This window comes from Peromyscus californicus, unplaced genomic scaffold (genome assembly GCF_007827085.1).
Source record: "Peromyscus californicus insignis strain IS unplaced genomic scaffold, ASM782708v3 Scaffold_12__1_contigs__length_115047231, whole genome shotgun sequence".
Lineage (NCBI taxonomy): Eukaryota > Metazoa > Chordata > Mammalia > Rodentia > Cricetidae > Peromyscus > Peromyscus californicus.
In genome coordinates this window covers 71,665,587-71,682,118 of record NW_026294413.1, presented here as the reverse complement: position 1 = coordinate 71,682,118, position 16,532 = coordinate 71,665,587, and the positions used below count along the sequence as shown (strand labels likewise).

Below are 16,532 nucleotides of genomic sequence, written 5' to 3'. Positions count from 1 at the left end.
CAGATGATCCAACATCCAGAACCGTTTCAAGGCAACTGGCTCAGATGATACAGCCTCACGGACTACTCCATGATCCTAAAATTCTCTTTGTTTCCCCAGAAGATACAGCGCCCCCCTCCAGCAGGAAGTAGTAAGAGAAGCTACGCCCAAATTCCCAAATATACCAAGCTGACTTTGGAGATGTGTAAAGGTTAAAACCTTCCTTTTTAAGAAAAGAAAAGGGGGCCGGGCGGTGGTGGCGCACGCCTTTAATCCCAGCACTCGGGAGGCAGAGGCAGGCGGATCTTTGTGAGTTCGAGGCCAGCCTGGTCTACAGAGCGAGATCCAGGAAAGGCGTAAAGCTACACAGAGAAACCCTGTCTCGAAAAACCAAAAAAAAAAAAAAAGAAAAGAAAAGGGGAAGTGCTGTGGGATGGTCTGTATGTCAAATGTGTTGCTGATTGGTCAAGAAATAAATCACTGGTTGGCCCGTGGCCAGGCAGAAAGTATAGGCGGGACAAGGAGGAGAATAGAGCGGGGAAGTGGAAGGCTGAGTCAGAGAGACATTGCCAGCCGCCATGATGACAAGCCACATGTAAAGTACCGGTAAGCCACAAGCCACGTGGCAAGGTATAGATTAATAGAAATGGATTAATTTAAGCTGTAAGAACAGTTAACAAGAAGCCTGCCACGGCCATACAGTTTGTAACCAGTATAAGTCTCTGTGTTTACTTGATCAGGTTTGAGCGGCTTGGGACTGGCGGGTGAGAGAGATTTGTCCTGACTGTGGGCCAGGCAAAAAAACTCAAGCTACAGGTATGAGTCACTATGCCTGGTGTAGCTCATTTTCCTCTTCTTTTTTTTTTGGTTTTTTTCGAGACAGGGTTTCTCTGTGTAGCTTTGCGCCTTTCCTGGAACTCGCTTTGTAGATCAGGCTGGCCTCGAACCTGGTTCTGCCTCCCAAGTGCTAGGATTAAAGGTGTGTGCCACCACCGCCCGGCTCATTTTCTTCTTAAATGTGGTCATTAAAATACCGATCGGCTGGGGACATAGTAGGTCGGTTGGTAGAGCGCTTGCCTCGTATGCGGGAGGCGCTAGGTTTGATCCCAGCACGACATAAAATCAATCAGGTGTGGTGCCCCATGTCTATTATCCTAGTATTTGAGGGGTAGAGGCAGGAGGATCATGAGTTTTAGGTCATCCTTGGTGACGTAGCAAATCTGAGGCCAGTCCGAGTTGGATGAGACTGTATATCAAGAAATGGGCCGGGCGGTGGTGGCGCACGCCTTTAATCCCAGCACTCGGGAGGCAGAGGCCGGCGGATCTCTGTGAGTTCGAGGCCAGCCTGGGCTACCAAGTGAGTTCCAGGAAAGGCGCAAAGCTACACAGAGAAACCCTGTCTCGAAAAACCAAAAAAAAAAAAAAAAAAAAAAGAAATGGAAGAAGGGGGCTGGAGAGATGGCTCAGTGGTTAAGAGCACCGACTACTCTTCCAGAGGTCCTGAGTTCAATTCCCAGCACCTACATGGTGGCTCACAACCATCTGTAATGAGATCTGGTGCCCTCTTCTGTGTACATAATAAATAAATAAATATTTAAAGGGAAAAAAAAAAGAGATGGAAGAAAACAAAAACCTAGAGGAAGTGGAGGGGTCTCAGCTGTACAGGACCTGCCCCTGCTCAGGTTCTGTAAGACCCTAGGTTCTAGCCCCAGTACCACAATAAAACTAAAACAAAGGGCTGATTGACCTGATGTGGTGGCTCAGCTGTTTGGAACACTTGTTGCTCTCCCAGAGGGTACAAGTTTGGTTCTCAGCACCCACGGCAGGTATCTCACAGACATATGTAACTTCAGTTCCACGGGATCAAACACTTGTACTCATCTGCACAGTGCCTCCCCCCAACCCCCAATTAAAAATAATAGAAATAAATCTTTTTTTTTTTAAAAAAAAAGGAGCCAGGCATGGTAGGGCACACCTTTAATCCCAGCACTTGGGAGACGGAGGCAGGCAGATCTCTGTGAATCCCAGGACAGCCTGGTCTACATAATAGTGAGATCTTGTCTCAAAAGACTAAAATAAAATAAAATAAAACCAAAACATGAGCATGAAGCTAATTTGGTGTCAAAACTAACTCATTTTAAGGCTAGGATAAGTAGCTCACACTTGTGAACACTGTACTTAGAAAGCTGAGACAGGGCCGGGTGGTGGCGGTGGCGGCGGCGGCGGCGGCGGCGGCGGCGGCGGCGGCGGCGGCGGCGGCGGCGCACGCCTTTAATTCCAGCACTTGGGAGGCAGAGCCAGGCGGATCTCTGTTAATTCAAGGCCAGCCTGGGTTACCAAGTGAGTTCCAAGAAAGGCTCCAAAGCTACACAGAGGAACCCTGTCTCGAAAAACCAAAAAATAAATAAATAAATAAATAAATAAATAAATAATAAAAAATAAAAAGAAAGAAAGATGAGGCAGGAGGATAGTGAATTGGAGACCATTCTGGACTATATAAGGAGTTCTAGGCTTGCCTTTAAAAAAAAAAAATTATTTTTACATGCATTGATTTTTTTTTTTTTTTTTTTTTTTTTTTGCCTGCATATATATCTCTCTGAGGGTGCCAGAACCTCTGGAACTGGAGTTACAGACGGTTGGAGCTGCCATGTGAGTGCTGGGAATTGAACCCGGGGTCTTTGGAAGAGCAGCTGGTGCTCTCAACTACTGGGCTATCTCTCCAACCCCAGCAAATTGCTGTTTTTATTTTTTATTTTTTGGTTTTTTGAGATAAGGTTTCTCTGTGGAATAGCCCTAGCTGTCCTGGAACTCAATTTGTAGACCAGGCTGGGTAAATCGCTTAAAAAATTTTTTTTTTTAAAATTTTTAAAATTTTTAAAAAATTTTTTGAGGCAGGGTTTCACTGTGTAACTTTGGAGCCTATCTTGGAACTCCCTTGTTAGACCAGGCTGGCCTTGAACTCACAGAGATCCCCCTGCCTCTGCCTCCCGAGTGCTGGGATTAAAGGCATGTGCCACCACGGCCCAGCTTAATTTTAATTTTTAATAAATTTATTTATTATTTATTTTACATCCAGGCTGCAGTTTCCCCTCCCTCTCCTCCCAGTCCCTCCCCCCCCACCTCTTCTGTCCCCACCTCCCAATTCACTCCTCCTCTGTTTCTGTTTAGGAAAGGGCGGGCAGGTTTCCTTTGAGTATCAACAAAACATGGCATATCAAGTTGCAGTAAGACTAAGCACCTCCCCTTGTATTAAGGCTGGGCAAGGTGACCCAGGATGAGGAGTAGGGTCCCAAAAGCCCATAAAAGAGACATCCCCTGCTCCCACTGTTAAGAGTCCCACAAGAGGACCATGCCTTACATATAACACACGTGTAACGGCTAACGTATATGCAGAGTGCCTAGATGCAAATTGCTTTTTAAGGATGTGTTTTGTGTATATTTATTGATGTAAGTGTGTATGTGTGCGCATGAATGTGGGTGTCTGCGGCCACCCCGAAGCCAGAGGTTTTCCTTCTTGCATGCGACGATGTCATTTGAGTAGAACATCACTGTTACAGACGCCAGAACAGTGAGAGAAAGGAGAAGGTGACCAGGATGAGACTCTAAGAGGAGAAAAATGAGAAGCCATTTGGTGATTCCCAAGTATTGCAATCGCATGAAGAATTTATGGAGAGTTCACATGCCTGCACTCTGCCCCAGTACTCGATCAGAATCGATGGAGGTAAAACTCCAAGTTTAAACAGTCTCTTAGATGGTTTTCGCAGAGTGAAGTTTGAGACACTCCCTTGATGGCTGGCTTCTGACCCCCAGCCTGCAGACAGGTGGAGGCATGCAGATGAGTGATCAAGCACCCTCCTCGACGAGTGGATAACATGCTTCTCAAGTGTACATACAACTCTTGACCAGCGCTTGTCAGTGGTGTTAAGATGTACGCGCCTTTAGCCATCTAATTGTGATATCAAACTCAAAGAGGGATTTGTCCTAAAAGTAAAATTATAGTCACCTGGAGGTCCAAGAAACCTTTTGGCATTTCATTTGAGGACTCTTTTCTCAGGACACAGCTCTGTTCTTTTTCTAGTTTGCTCACAGAAACACAGGCATTTTATCGGAGCCGTTTTTCTACCTTCTGAAGACCTGGAATATTACGGCTCTATGACTTGACTTAGTCGGGAGGGGACTGAATCAGGAATCCGGAAATACATGTGAGATTTCTACTTGTGACAATAATCTTCACTTTGGGGCCTTTGAGTGCATTATCTTATTTTAGCATTAAAGTAGCTTTTCAAAGGGTGTATGATATACGTAGATTTAGTTGCAGAATCTCATCTCATAAAAGGTAGGCCTCATGCATTTTGCTTTCCTTGCTCATGCAGCACATCTTGGTACATAAGTAGGGAAACTGGGTGGTAGAGAGGGAAAACAGCTTCCTGCTCAAAGTCTCCAAGCTGGTCACTGGAGAGCTGGAAAGGAGTGTTAGCAGTGCTTGACTGGACAGCTTTTTCTTTACCCCAGCGCGACACTGTTGCCTGCAGTCCTGCTGATTTCTGCCTAATTCATGAGCCCCACTTTCTTGCTACAGAACTGAAAAATGGCTTGAACTTCAAGATTAAAACAAAACAAAACAACAAAAAACAGATATTGAACCTGGTAGTGGAAGCGCACACCTTTAATCTCAGTACTCGGGAGACGGAGGCAGGTGGATCTCCGAGTTTGAGACCAGCCTGGTCTACAGAGCCAGTTCCAGGACAGCCAGGATTACACAAGGGAAACCCTGTCTGGAAAAACAAAACAAATAGATATTGAACATCTATGAGGAAATGTGTACAGGGCACCCTGGCTCTTAGCATTATGTGTACTGTCCTGTTGGTTGTCCTGTTAGCAAAAGGACACAGCAGTGCCGAGCGGAGGGGAGGGGAGTGCCCCGGGAGAGCTGCTGGAGGAGAAGAGCCTCTGCAAACAGTCTGGCTAGATGGCTGCCCTAGCCTCTCTTTCAGGTGGCAGTTGCCATGGTGCTTCAGGGGAAGAGGGAGGGAGTGAAGAGCAAGGAGGGTCATTCAGAGTCTGGGCTGGTATTCCTTTTCAGAGTGCATTCCCTTAGGGATGGCAGGAATTTAAACATTCCAGAGAGGGAGGACAGGGCTCACTCTTGGCTTTCCTTTAAATACCAGAGAAACTGGAGTTTGTAAAGAGGAGAAAGGTAATGGGACAGGAAAGGGAGGGTGTGGGGGAAGGGCTGAGAAGGTTAGGATGAGAGTGCAGAGTGTGTGTGTGTGTGTGTGTGTGTGTGTGTGTGTGTGTGTGTGTGTGTGTGTGTGTGTGAAATTATAAGAACTGTTTGTTAAAGTTCCGGGGATCCTAAGGTTGCCCATTAGTAAGAAACAGGAACAAGAGGGCTGTGAGAAACCCAAGCCCCTAACAAAGCCTTCAGAACAGAGAACGAACGAACCAGAAAGACAAAGAAGGGTCAAGTTTCAGAGGCAAGTTTTTGGAGCAACTAGGACATATACTGCAGAATGTTAGAAATTATGCGTCATTTCACCTGGATGTGGTGGCACACGCCTTTAATCCCAGCAGAGGCAGGCAGATCGCTGAGTTTGAGGCCAGCCTGGTCTACTGTTTGGGTTTTAGGAGAGCCAGGGCTATATAGAGAAACCCTGTCTTTAAAAAAAGAAAAGAAAAGAAAAGAGGGGCTGGAGAGAAGGTTCAGTGGTTAAGAGCACTGACTGTTCTTCCAGAGGAACAGGGTTCAATGCCCAGCACCCACACGGCAGCTCACAACTGTCTGTAACTCCAAGATACCGCACCCTCATACAGAGACATGCATTCAGGCAAAACCACCAATGCACATAAAATAAAAATAAAGAAATTATAAAAAAAAAAGAAAAAAAAAAAGAAACGATGATGAGTCATTTTAATTTAGAAATGTGGTTCCAGGATTTGGAGCTAGAAAGGGTCTTAGAGACCATCTCTAAATTGAACTTTTCAGATGAGGAAACTGGAACCCATGGAGATTAAATGACTTTCTTAAGAGACTTCCAGGAAGCGGGGTTTATCTTAGGAACAACTTCTTCCCACTTTACTACAACCCAGAGCAGAAACAAGGCAAGGAAATGGGGGAGATGTTCAGTGTGTGAAATGTTTGCTGTGTAAACATGAGAACCAATATAAAAAAACCTTGCCTATGGTCCCAGAGCTGAGAGGCCAAGATAGGCAGATACTGGGAGCCTTGATGGCCAGCTAGTCTAGCCATTTGGAGAGCTCCCATCAGACGGAGGGGCTGGAGAGGTGGCTCAGCTGTTAAAGAGCACTAACTGCTCTTGCAGAGGACTGTGTTCAGTTCCCAGCACCTACATAGGATAACTACCTGCAACTCCATTTCCAGGAGACCTGATCCCTCTTCTGGCTTCCGAGGGCCATTCCTATGCACATACCCACACACAGATATACACATATACATATAATTAAAATGTTAAAAATAAGATGGAGTGAACTGAGAAAATACTCCATGCTAACCTCTAGCTTCTACAGGCACATAAACATATACTTACGCAAAACACACCCCGCCCCACATACACCCCAGAAACAGGAACAAGTAGAAAGCAAAGCAGGTCGTAACGTAATTTCTTGGTGCTTTCTAGAATTTGCCCTTTTTCTTCAACATTGTGGGGGTAATAGTAACATCTCAGCAGCTGATTAGTTAAGCCATTGTTCATTCATTAAACTGTCAGATAATAATTCATTCCATTTTAGAGACCACTCCTAGGAAAGGAAGCCCTTGGTGACTATTTAAGTACTAAAAAAAAAAATCCCCTTCTCTTTTTGTGCTTTAGATTGAGGCTTTAGTTACCTGCTAAGCCCACATTCTACCACTGAAGTATGCCCCAGTTCCTAGGTACTGAGAATATTTTGATGATATCTAATATATACATGGGATATATTAGAGTGGCTTACAGGCTGTTGTAAGCCACTCTATTCCAACAATGGCTGTCTCCTAAATCTAAGAATCCAATAGCTGTTTGGTCCTTGAGGATGGATGTCTCAGCTGGTCTTCAGTAATTCTGGAATCCTGAAGAAGTAGGCTCTAACATAGTGAAGGAATGGATTTTACAGGGAGAGTGAGGGCAAGCAGGCCAAGAGCAGTGACTCCCTTCTCTCCTTGTCCTTTTTATAGTCTGCTGCCAGAAGATGTGGTCCAGATTTAAGGTGGATCTTTCTGCTTCAAAAGATACAGATTTAGCATGGCTCTTCCCACTTCAAATGATTCAATCAAGCAAAAGCCCTCACAGGTATACCCGGCTGCTTGGGTTTTAGTGAATTCCAGATGTAGTCAAGTTGACAACCGAGAATCACCATCACATATCCCCTACCCTTTCTTGTGCCCTCCCTTCCTGCTGATCTCCTTCCTCTTCCCAAATAGTCCGACTTTCTGATGTGTGAGTGTGTGTGTGAGTGTGTCCCAGTGAGTTTAATTAGGGTACTTAAGGAACATGGATGAAGGGTTTTGTTTTTTTGATAGTGGTAACTAGTAAATACATAACAATATAAAACAGGTTTTGTTCTTTTGACTATTGTGTAGTTTTTAAACATTTCTAACTTTTTCCTCAGTGTTGGTATTATATACTCTACCATTGAGCTTCTCTCCTAGCCTTATGTAACTATTTTGTAATTGTTCAGACTTCAGTTTATCTATCTATCTATCTATCTATCTATCTATCTATCTATCTATCTGTTATACAGTGTTCTGCCTGCATGTATGCCTGCACACCAGAAGAGGGCACCAGATCTCATTACAGATGTCTGTGAATCACCATGTGGCTGCTGAGAATTGAACTCAGGACCTCTGGAAGAGCAGTCAGTGCTCTTAACCTCTGAGGCATCTCTCCAGCCCAACCACCAGCACTTTCTCAGTGATATTTGCATATATACTTCTGAGAAACCAGGGGTACCGGCCTTGTAAGCAGGTATAAAATACTTTTTGAGGTATCACAACGGGCAAGACAAGAAGGGAGTGGGTGACACCATAGAAATTCTGGAGGCAGTGGCAGTTGGTAGAAGAGTGCTTTATAAGGACCTGGATGACTCTTTAACCCAGGCTGGCCTGGAACTCACAGTGTAGCCCAGGTTGGTCTTGAACCAAACAGCAATCTCCCTGCCTCAGTTTCTTAAGTGCTGGGATTACTGGAGTGAGCCAACAGGCCTGGCTTTGATAGCACTTGTGGACAGGGTGGCTGGTACATGGGGAAGTAGACAGAGGTGAGGAGAGGGCAGTGAATTTTGGAGCAGAGACTGGACATGACATGGGAGGGAGTCAATGACCTGATTATGTGTCTATGAGGTTTAGCACCCCCCCCCCATCTTGGTCAATTACTTTCACCATTTTTTGGTTGAATATGTTATGTTGTGTGTGTGTGTGTGTATGTGTGTGTGTGCGTGTGCGTGTGTGAATTAGTTCAAGTCTGAAAGAGGATGAAGAAAGGACCCTGGGAAAATAGGTATGTTATTCAAGAGAAGTTTTGTTTTGTTTTACCCCATTGCTTATCTTTATCTCTACAGATATTCACCATCCTCCTATATACATTGGCCTATAGTACTAAGCCATAAATTATGGAACTGAAACTCTAACACATTTATTTACAACTAGGTCTCCTCTAGATACAATGAATATTCTGCAGCTTGGTTTAGATTTAAATTTAAATTGCCTCCACTTACCCCCTGCATGACCTTAGGCATTTTATCTCACTCCTTAGGGCCTTAGTTTCTTCCTATGCAAACTCAGGCTATTAGGACTGTGGTGGTGATTTAGCAGAATTCAGGGAAAGCCTTCGGCCTAGTGCCTGGCAGTTTTCCAGATTCACTGCGTGTGATAGCTTAACCTCACTTTGCTGTCCTCCATGGGCCACGAGTTGAACTCAGGACCCCTGGAAGAGCAGTCAGCGCTCTTAACCTCTGAGCCCTCTCTCCAGCCCCGAAAGCTCTATACGTACTCCGAAACCCCGAGTGTACCCGATAAAATGTTCTTCCTATTCTGTTTCAAAAGATGAAATTTACCATTGACCAAGAGTCTCTTCCTTACTAGGTACTTTAGTGGCTGGCCATGAGAGCAAAAGACCAAAACTATTCCAAAAAAAAAAAAAAAAAAAAAAAAAAAAAAAAAAAAAAATCTGAACAATTGAACCAACCCCCAACAAAATTAAGCCAAAAAATAAGTGTCGTCCCCTGCGCCGCCCCCCCCCCCCCCGCGCCTTCTAAAGAGCATTATTACAGCTCTCTGTGCAGTGCAGCCCTCCCCACTACGCCTTCTGTGTCGGTTCAAATTTACCATTCTCTCCAGTTTTCAACGATTGCTATTTCTGCTGTTGCTCAGAAGCCGGGAGGAGCACAACAGGATTCTGAGTTGCTGCTGATCTCTCTCTCTCTCTCTCTCTCTCTCTCTCTCTCTCTCTCTCTCTCTCTCTCCCTCCCTCCCTCCCTCCCTCCCTCCCTCCCTCCCTCCCTCCCTCCCTCCCTCCCTCCCTCCCTCCCTCCCTCCCTCCCCTCCTTCCTTTTTTGGTTTTTCGAGACAGGGTTTCTCTGTGTGGCTGTCCTGGAACTTGATTTGTAGACCAGGCTGACCTCGAACTCACTGAGACCCGTCTTGCCTCTGCCTCCCAAGAGCTGGGATTAAAGGCGTGCGCCATCAACGCCCGGCGCACTGCTTGATTTCTTAAGTTTGCTCCGCATTATTTTTCACTTTTGACCGAGTGTTCATGTGTATTTAGAAGGGGCTAACCAGACTTCTCCGGAATTCCCAGTGAGTAGATGGAAGGCAGTGAGACACTGCCACCTGGTGGTAAAAATGTCAAACTACCACCCAGAGAAGACCTAATTAGTGCTAAGATCTCTCCTAGGAAAGAGAAGCTGATACATTTAACCCATTCTCCTCAGCATAAATTATTCTAGGATTTAAACATTGTATTAAGGGCTGGAGAGATGACTTCGAGGTTAAGATGATGAGCTCTTGCAGAGGACCTGAATTCTGCTCCGAGCACCCTCAGCTTCTGGAGATCTAAAGCCTCTGGCTTCCATGGGCACCTCCACTAACGCACATACCTTTACAAGCGCACACACAAGCATACAATGAAAATATATCGATGACTCTTTTTTTTTTTTTTTGAGACAGGGTTTCTCTATGTAACATTCCTGGCTGTCCTGGAACTCACTCTGCAGACCAGGCTGGCCTCGAACTCACAGAGATCCACCTGCCTCAGCCTCCTAAGTACTGGGATTAAAGGTATGGACCACCACTGCCTGGCCCGATGACTTCTTTTCTAATCCAAAAATGGGGTGATCTTTTTGGGGGTGTGTAGTAATGCTGGGGATCCCACCAAGAGCCTTATGTTTGCAGAGCACGCACTCTCATAGAGCTATACTATCACTGAGCTGTACCCCCATTACATCAGAATCGCCTATCTGAATGTCTTGCTGTCACAAATGCAGTGAGACCCAAGAGCCATGCAGCACGGTCTGTCTTCCCTCCACTTCTCTTTGGGAAGCAGCCTTTGCCAGTGTGCAGATGAAAGATGCCTTTTTGATGTAGTTTCTTTGGTTCCTCCAGGGTTGAATTTTTTTGCTGCAGTGGGTTACTGTGTCTTCAATCCCCCCAGCTACAGTCATTGCCACAGGTAGCTTATCTTTTGGCAGGAGCGAAGAGGACACGGAAAGGTGAGTCTTTCTCCTCAGCCTACCCAGGCAAGCACGCCAGGGGAGCCGCAACAGATGTTCTGTACTGTTAAGTTAGAAAACTTCAGGAAGGACTTAATAGTGTAGAAGAGGTACACATTCAAGTTCGATGGCCAGGGATGGAGTGCCTAGAATGCTTGAGGTCATGAGTTCAACATCCAACACTGATCTCACAAACAAACAAAATCAAGTCCTAGCTCACCTGAGGTTGTTTTTTTTTTTAAAGATTTATTTATTTATTATGTATACAGCATGTTTGACAGCAGTCCAGAAGAGGGCACCAGATCTCATTACAGATGGTTGTGAGCCACCATGTGGTTGCTGGGAATTGAACTCAGGACCTCTGGAAGAGCAGTCAGTGCTTTTAACCTCTGAGCCATCTCTCCAGCCCTCACCTGAGTTTTCCCTTTCACTGTTTAAGGGAAGGAAACTCAAGTCTTAGGTCTTCACAAAAAGGAATGTCCCCGTGGGCACTCCTGCTGCTGATTGACAGTGGAGTGACCAAGGCCCTCGATTCTCAAGGGAGCTCCTTAATCTCATCCTGCATCAGTGAGAGCTGAAAGCTTGCTGGCCCCTGTAGGAGCTGATTGACTAACAGCCACATCTCCTAGAGTTATTTTACTGTGATCGTGAGTTAGTAAGATCAACACAGAATCTGTTTTACTTATACCTTTTCTCCATCAGCAAAGTGCTGGTCCTTGCATCCAGGAGATCTCAGAGGGCTTGATGTCTCACTCCTAGCCTTAGTATCAGACTCCCTGTCGTGGAGGGTACCAGCCTCAACACAAATTTATTTTTTTGAGTTGTAAAACATTTATAATATTTTTAATTTATTTAAAAGAAAATAGAATTACATCACTTTTCCCTTCTTTTTCCTCCTTAGCTCCTCCCTCTGTCCTCTAACCCTCCCATGGCTTCTACCCCCCATTTTCAAATCGATAGCCTTGTTTTCTTTGATTATTATTGGTTTGTATGCATGCATATGTATGCACAAATGTGTAAATACAGCCTGCTGAGTTGTTTTCGTTGTTTCTGTGTATACGGTTCCAGGGCTGACCACTTCGTACTGGATAACTAATGAGGGGGCTTATCCCAGGGAGAGGTTAATTTCCTCTCTCCCAGCAGTCACTAGATGGCTATAGTTCTCTGTCTAGGAGTGGGACTTGGAAAAGATGTCCTCCTTCTATATTAGCACATGTCTATCGATATTGCCATCATTCCTGTCTTGCTTATGCTGCCATTTCTAGGGGAGACTGTTTCACAGCCGTCTTCCTGGTCCTCTGCCTCTTACAGTCTTTCTGCCTCTCCTTTCATGATGTTCTCCACATTAGAATTTTGCCACTTCACCCTGAGGATAAGTTAGAACCACCTGTAAACAGATGTTTCCCGACAACCTGCTCCCAAAGAATCACTCAGAGGCTTAATATAAATTATAAAAGGTGCCAGGTGGTGGTGGCACATGCCTTTAATCCCAGCACTCGGGAGGCAGAGCCAGGCAGATCTCTGTGAGTTCGAGGTCAGCCTGGTCTACAGAGCAAGATCCAGGACAGGCACCAAAGCTGCACAGAGAAACCCTGTTTCGTAAAACTAAAATAAGTAAATAAATAAATAAATAAATGAATGAATGAATGAATAAATAAATAAATAAATGCTTGGCCAATAGCTTAAGCTTATTACTAACTAGCTCTTACATTTTAAGTTAACCCATATTCCTTATTTACGCTCTGTCATGTAGCGGTACCTTTATTAGCATGGCATGTTCATTTCCTGCTCCCTCTGCTTCTCCCTCATGACTTCTCTGACTCTGCCCTTCCTCCTCCCAGAGTTCTCTGTGTCTGGCTGTCCTGCCTATACTTCCTGCCTGTCAGCTTTTTATTATCCAATGAGAGCAATACATATTCACAGTGTACAGAAGGATTATTTCACAACCCTTATTGTATAATTAAAAAGGAAGATTTTTTTGAGACAGGGTTTCTCTGTGTAGTTTTGGTGCCTGTCCTGGATCTCACTCTGTAGACCAGGCTGGTCTTGAACTCACAGAGATCCACTTGGCTCTGCCTCCTGAGTGCTGGGATTAAAGGCGTGTGCCACTAACACCCAGCTTGTTTTTGTTTTGTTTTTTGTTTTTGTTTTTTTTAGATTTATTTATTTATTGTGTACACAGTGCTCTGCCTGCATGTATGCCTGCATGACAGAAGAGGGCACCAGATCTTTTTATAGATGGTTGTGAGCCACCATGTGGTTGTTGAGAATTGAACTCAGGACCTCTGGACGAGCAGCCAGTGCTCTTAACCTCTGAGCCATCTTTCCAATCGAAGGTTTTGTTTTTAATATAGTAAAATCATATATATATATATAAAACAGAACAGTTATTAAGAATTAGAGTAACAATATCCAATCCATTTGCATTTGGCAAAATTAGAGAAAACAATTAATTATCTATCTTATCTTGGTATGGTGCCCAACATGGGATACCAGACAATACAGAAATCTAATTAATCTTATCAATAAAAATCAGGAGTCAGATATTGGGATAAAAACCAGAAAGATCAGATAAGCAGAGGAGCAGCCACAGTCACTTCCTACTTCTTTGGTTCCTCTGACCAAAAGGGCCTAGATTCTCTCTGTGTCCCATCTTATCACTTCCTGTTTCCTCTCTGTACAGATCTCCAGACCTCTATGGTTAACTAGTGGCTAGCTCTGCCCTCTGACTCCAAGCAAGAGCTTTATTTGTTGAAACACAAACAAAATATCACACAACCACCCTTCTCCCCCCACCCATCTCTCTCTCTCTCTCTCTCTCTCTCTCTCTCTCTCTCTCTCTCTCTTTCTCTGTGTTATGGTTGCATGCATGTATGCATGTTCATATGTGTGTGGTTTCATGAATGTATGCATGTTCACATGTATGGTTGCATGTGTGTGCAGGTATTTGTGTGTGTATGGACATAGAGGCCAGAGACCAATGTCAGAAGTCTTCCTTTTTAAAAATTTTATTATTTTGTATGTGGGTGGTGTTTTGTGTGCATGTCTGGCTGTGCACCACATGCATGCAGTGCCTTGGAGGCCAGAAGATGTTGCATCCCCTGGAACTGGAGTTATGGATGGTTGTAAGCCACCGTATGGGTGCTGGGAATTGAACCTGGGTCTTCTGCATGAGCAATAAGTGCTCTTAACCACTGCACCCAGAAGTTTTCCTTCATCACACTCCATCTTATTCACAGAGGGAGGGTCTCTCAGTTGAACCTGGAACTCTCCAATAAGGGCAGTCTGGCTTCTCCTGTGTCTGCCTTCTGAGCACTGGAATTCCAGATGATTCATGAACTCCATTTGCTACTTAAAACACTGAGATGTCTTCCCAGACCCCTGACTCTTATTTTCTTACAGCCACACTACCTTGCACACCTTCATTCTGTCTGTAACCTACAAATAACTGTTTTTCCCCTTTTCTGGTGCTGGGGATTGGAACTCAGGGCCTTATACATGTGAATGCCCTTTGTCAATGAACTATACTCTCAGCTTCTATCAAATACCTATTTATTTAAATAAATTAATTTGAGATAGGGTCTTATGTAGCTCAGGCTGACCGCCAACTCTATCTAGCTGAGGCTGGTCTTGAACTGTGGGACCTTCCTGCCTCCACCTCCCAAGTGCTGCCAGGCGCGTGCCACCACATCAAATGTTACATGATGAATCAAATTCATGGTGTCATGCACATAGTCCATTCACGGAGCTATGTCCTTAGCCCTCTACCAACTGTTTATTAACTATGCTCTTTTGATTCTAGACCTTCCAGTGACCCACAATTGCCGCTCCATTCAGATAAACCTGTCCTGAGTTCCTGAGGCCTCTTATTCCTTTGGCTGTCCCCTTACTAAAGGACCTGACCTCTCACTGCGCCCTCTGGACCCTGCTTCCCTTGATGTCACAGCAGTTCCTACTGCTCTAGCAGTTCCTACTGCTCCACCTCCTCATGTCTAGCAGCTTTCCGATCTCAGTCTCCTCCAGAGTTTACTGTTCTCCCCGCAACCTCTCATGCTGGTCTTTACAGTGTGCGTATTCATTGTATCCATGTTGTCACTCCTACGAGATAGTCATTCATATTAGAGGAGAAACTGAGGCTTTAAGACAGGGTTTCTCTGTGTATCTTTGGCTGTCCTGGAACTCGCTCTGTAAAACCAGGCTGGCCTTGAACTCGGAGATCCACCTGCCTCTGCCTCCCAAGTGCTGGTATTAAAGGCTGTACCACCATGCCTGGCCTCTGCTTTTAAGATGGTTTAGTGGTTAAAAATCACTTAGTGTTCTTAGAAGACCTGGGCTTTGATTCCCAGCATCTATGTGACAGCATACAATTACCTGCAACTCCAGTTCTAGGGGAGCCAATGACTCCTCTGACTTCTGTGGGCTGCTGCATGCTTCTGGTGCACCTATATGTATGCAGGCATACACATATACATATAAAATTAAAAAAAAAATCTTAAAAAGTAAATTTCGGAGGCGTGGTGATGAGTGCCGCGGAGCTCCGTCCGGCCTGCTCCCGTCCTGACTCACTGCTGTTCGCTCCTGCTGAGGAACAAGTCGGTCAGGAAGCTGCGCCGCAGCAGCCATGGCTTTTAAAGATACCGGAAAGACGCCCGTGGAGCCCGAGGTGGCGATTCACCGAATTCGAATCACGCTCACCAGCCGCAACGTGAAGTCGCTGGAGAAGGTGTGTGCCGACTTGATCAGAGGCGCAAAGGAAAAGAATCTGAAGGTGAAAGGACCGGTGCGCATGCCTACCAAGACACTGAGAATCACTACAAGAAAAACACCTTGTGGTGAAGGTTCCAAGACGTGGGATCGTTTCCAAATGAGAATCCACAAGCGACTCATTGACTTACACAGTCCTTCCGAGATTGTTAAACAGATTACTTCCATCAGTATTGAGCCAGGAGTAGAGGTTGAAATCACTATTGAGGATGCCTAAGTCAACTAAATAAATTGACTTGATCACTGGTTAAAAAAAAAAAAAAGTAAATTTCAAATGGCATAAAGACATAAATAAACCAAACCAAACCATAAAAATGTTACAAGACAATTTAGGACTCCATAAATCGTGAAAAAGGAAACACGCTTATCTGGGACTTCAAATCTGGCTCAGAACCTGTGGTTGGAAGCTCGTAGGCTGCAGGGGTGAAATACTACTATTATTTTGCTAAATAGACACAGTATCAAACTGCCCTCTAAATTTGTATCAGTACACTAGTCTGTACTCATAGATTAGTGCAGCTCGCAGACCTCATCAGGGAAGTTTCTTTGTGTGGTGAACAGTGACTAATGGAGAAACTCACAAGTTATCGATGTCCGGAGGATAAATGACTGTGTAGTACTCAGACACAAGCAAGACATCTAACATCTGGACATCCCTGCCCCAGGGCTCAGGAATAAACTGCAAATAGACTAGATATCCATCGAAGATGAATGACTAACAAATTACAAAAATCTATGCTGTTGTATTTATTTTATTTTATTTTGTGGCTATAGTGCAACTCACTATATAGCACAGGCTGACCTTGAACTCACAGAGATCCACCTGTTTCTGCCTCCATGCCCAGCTATTCTGAGGTATTAGAAAAATGAGTATATGGCCTTGTGGCACAGGTCTATAATAACAACTATTAGAGAGGTTAAGGCAGGAGGTTGTAAGTCCGAGGCCAGCCTGTGCTGCATAGTGAGTCAAGGCCAATCAGCAACTTAATGAGAAACCTGATTAAAAATAAAAAGTGCAGATAGAGCTGGTGCTGCATTGTTCACAGTATCTATGATATGGAACCAGCCTAGGTATCCATCCACAGAAG

The 16,532-nt window shown here is 44.7% G+C and overlaps 1 protein-coding gene and 1 long non-coding RNA gene across 2 annotated transcripts; both read left to right on the top strand.

The window, feature by feature from the left end:
- The first annotated feature begins 2,564 nt into the window (after positions 1 to 2,564).
- Positions 2,565 to 9,091, top strand: LOC128107451 (uncharacterized). Its single transcript, XR_008217088.1, has 3 exons — positions 2,565 to 5,176; positions 7,151 to 7,265; positions 7,717 to 9,091. It is a non-coding gene; the product is annotated as an uncharacterized LOC128107451 (long non-coding RNA).
- Positions 9,092 to 15,206: 6,115 nt separating this feature from the next.
- LOC128107450 (40S ribosomal protein S20-like) lies at positions 15,207 to 15,676 on the top strand. Its single transcript, XM_052733283.1, has one exon. It carries the CDS (start codon positions 15,302 to 15,304, stop codon positions 15,659 to 15,661), a length of 360 nt encoding a protein of 119 aa, XP_052589243.1. The 5' UTR covers positions 15,207 to 15,301; the 3' UTR covers positions 15,662 to 15,676.
- The last annotated feature ends 856 nt before the right edge of the window (positions 15,677 to 16,532 follow it).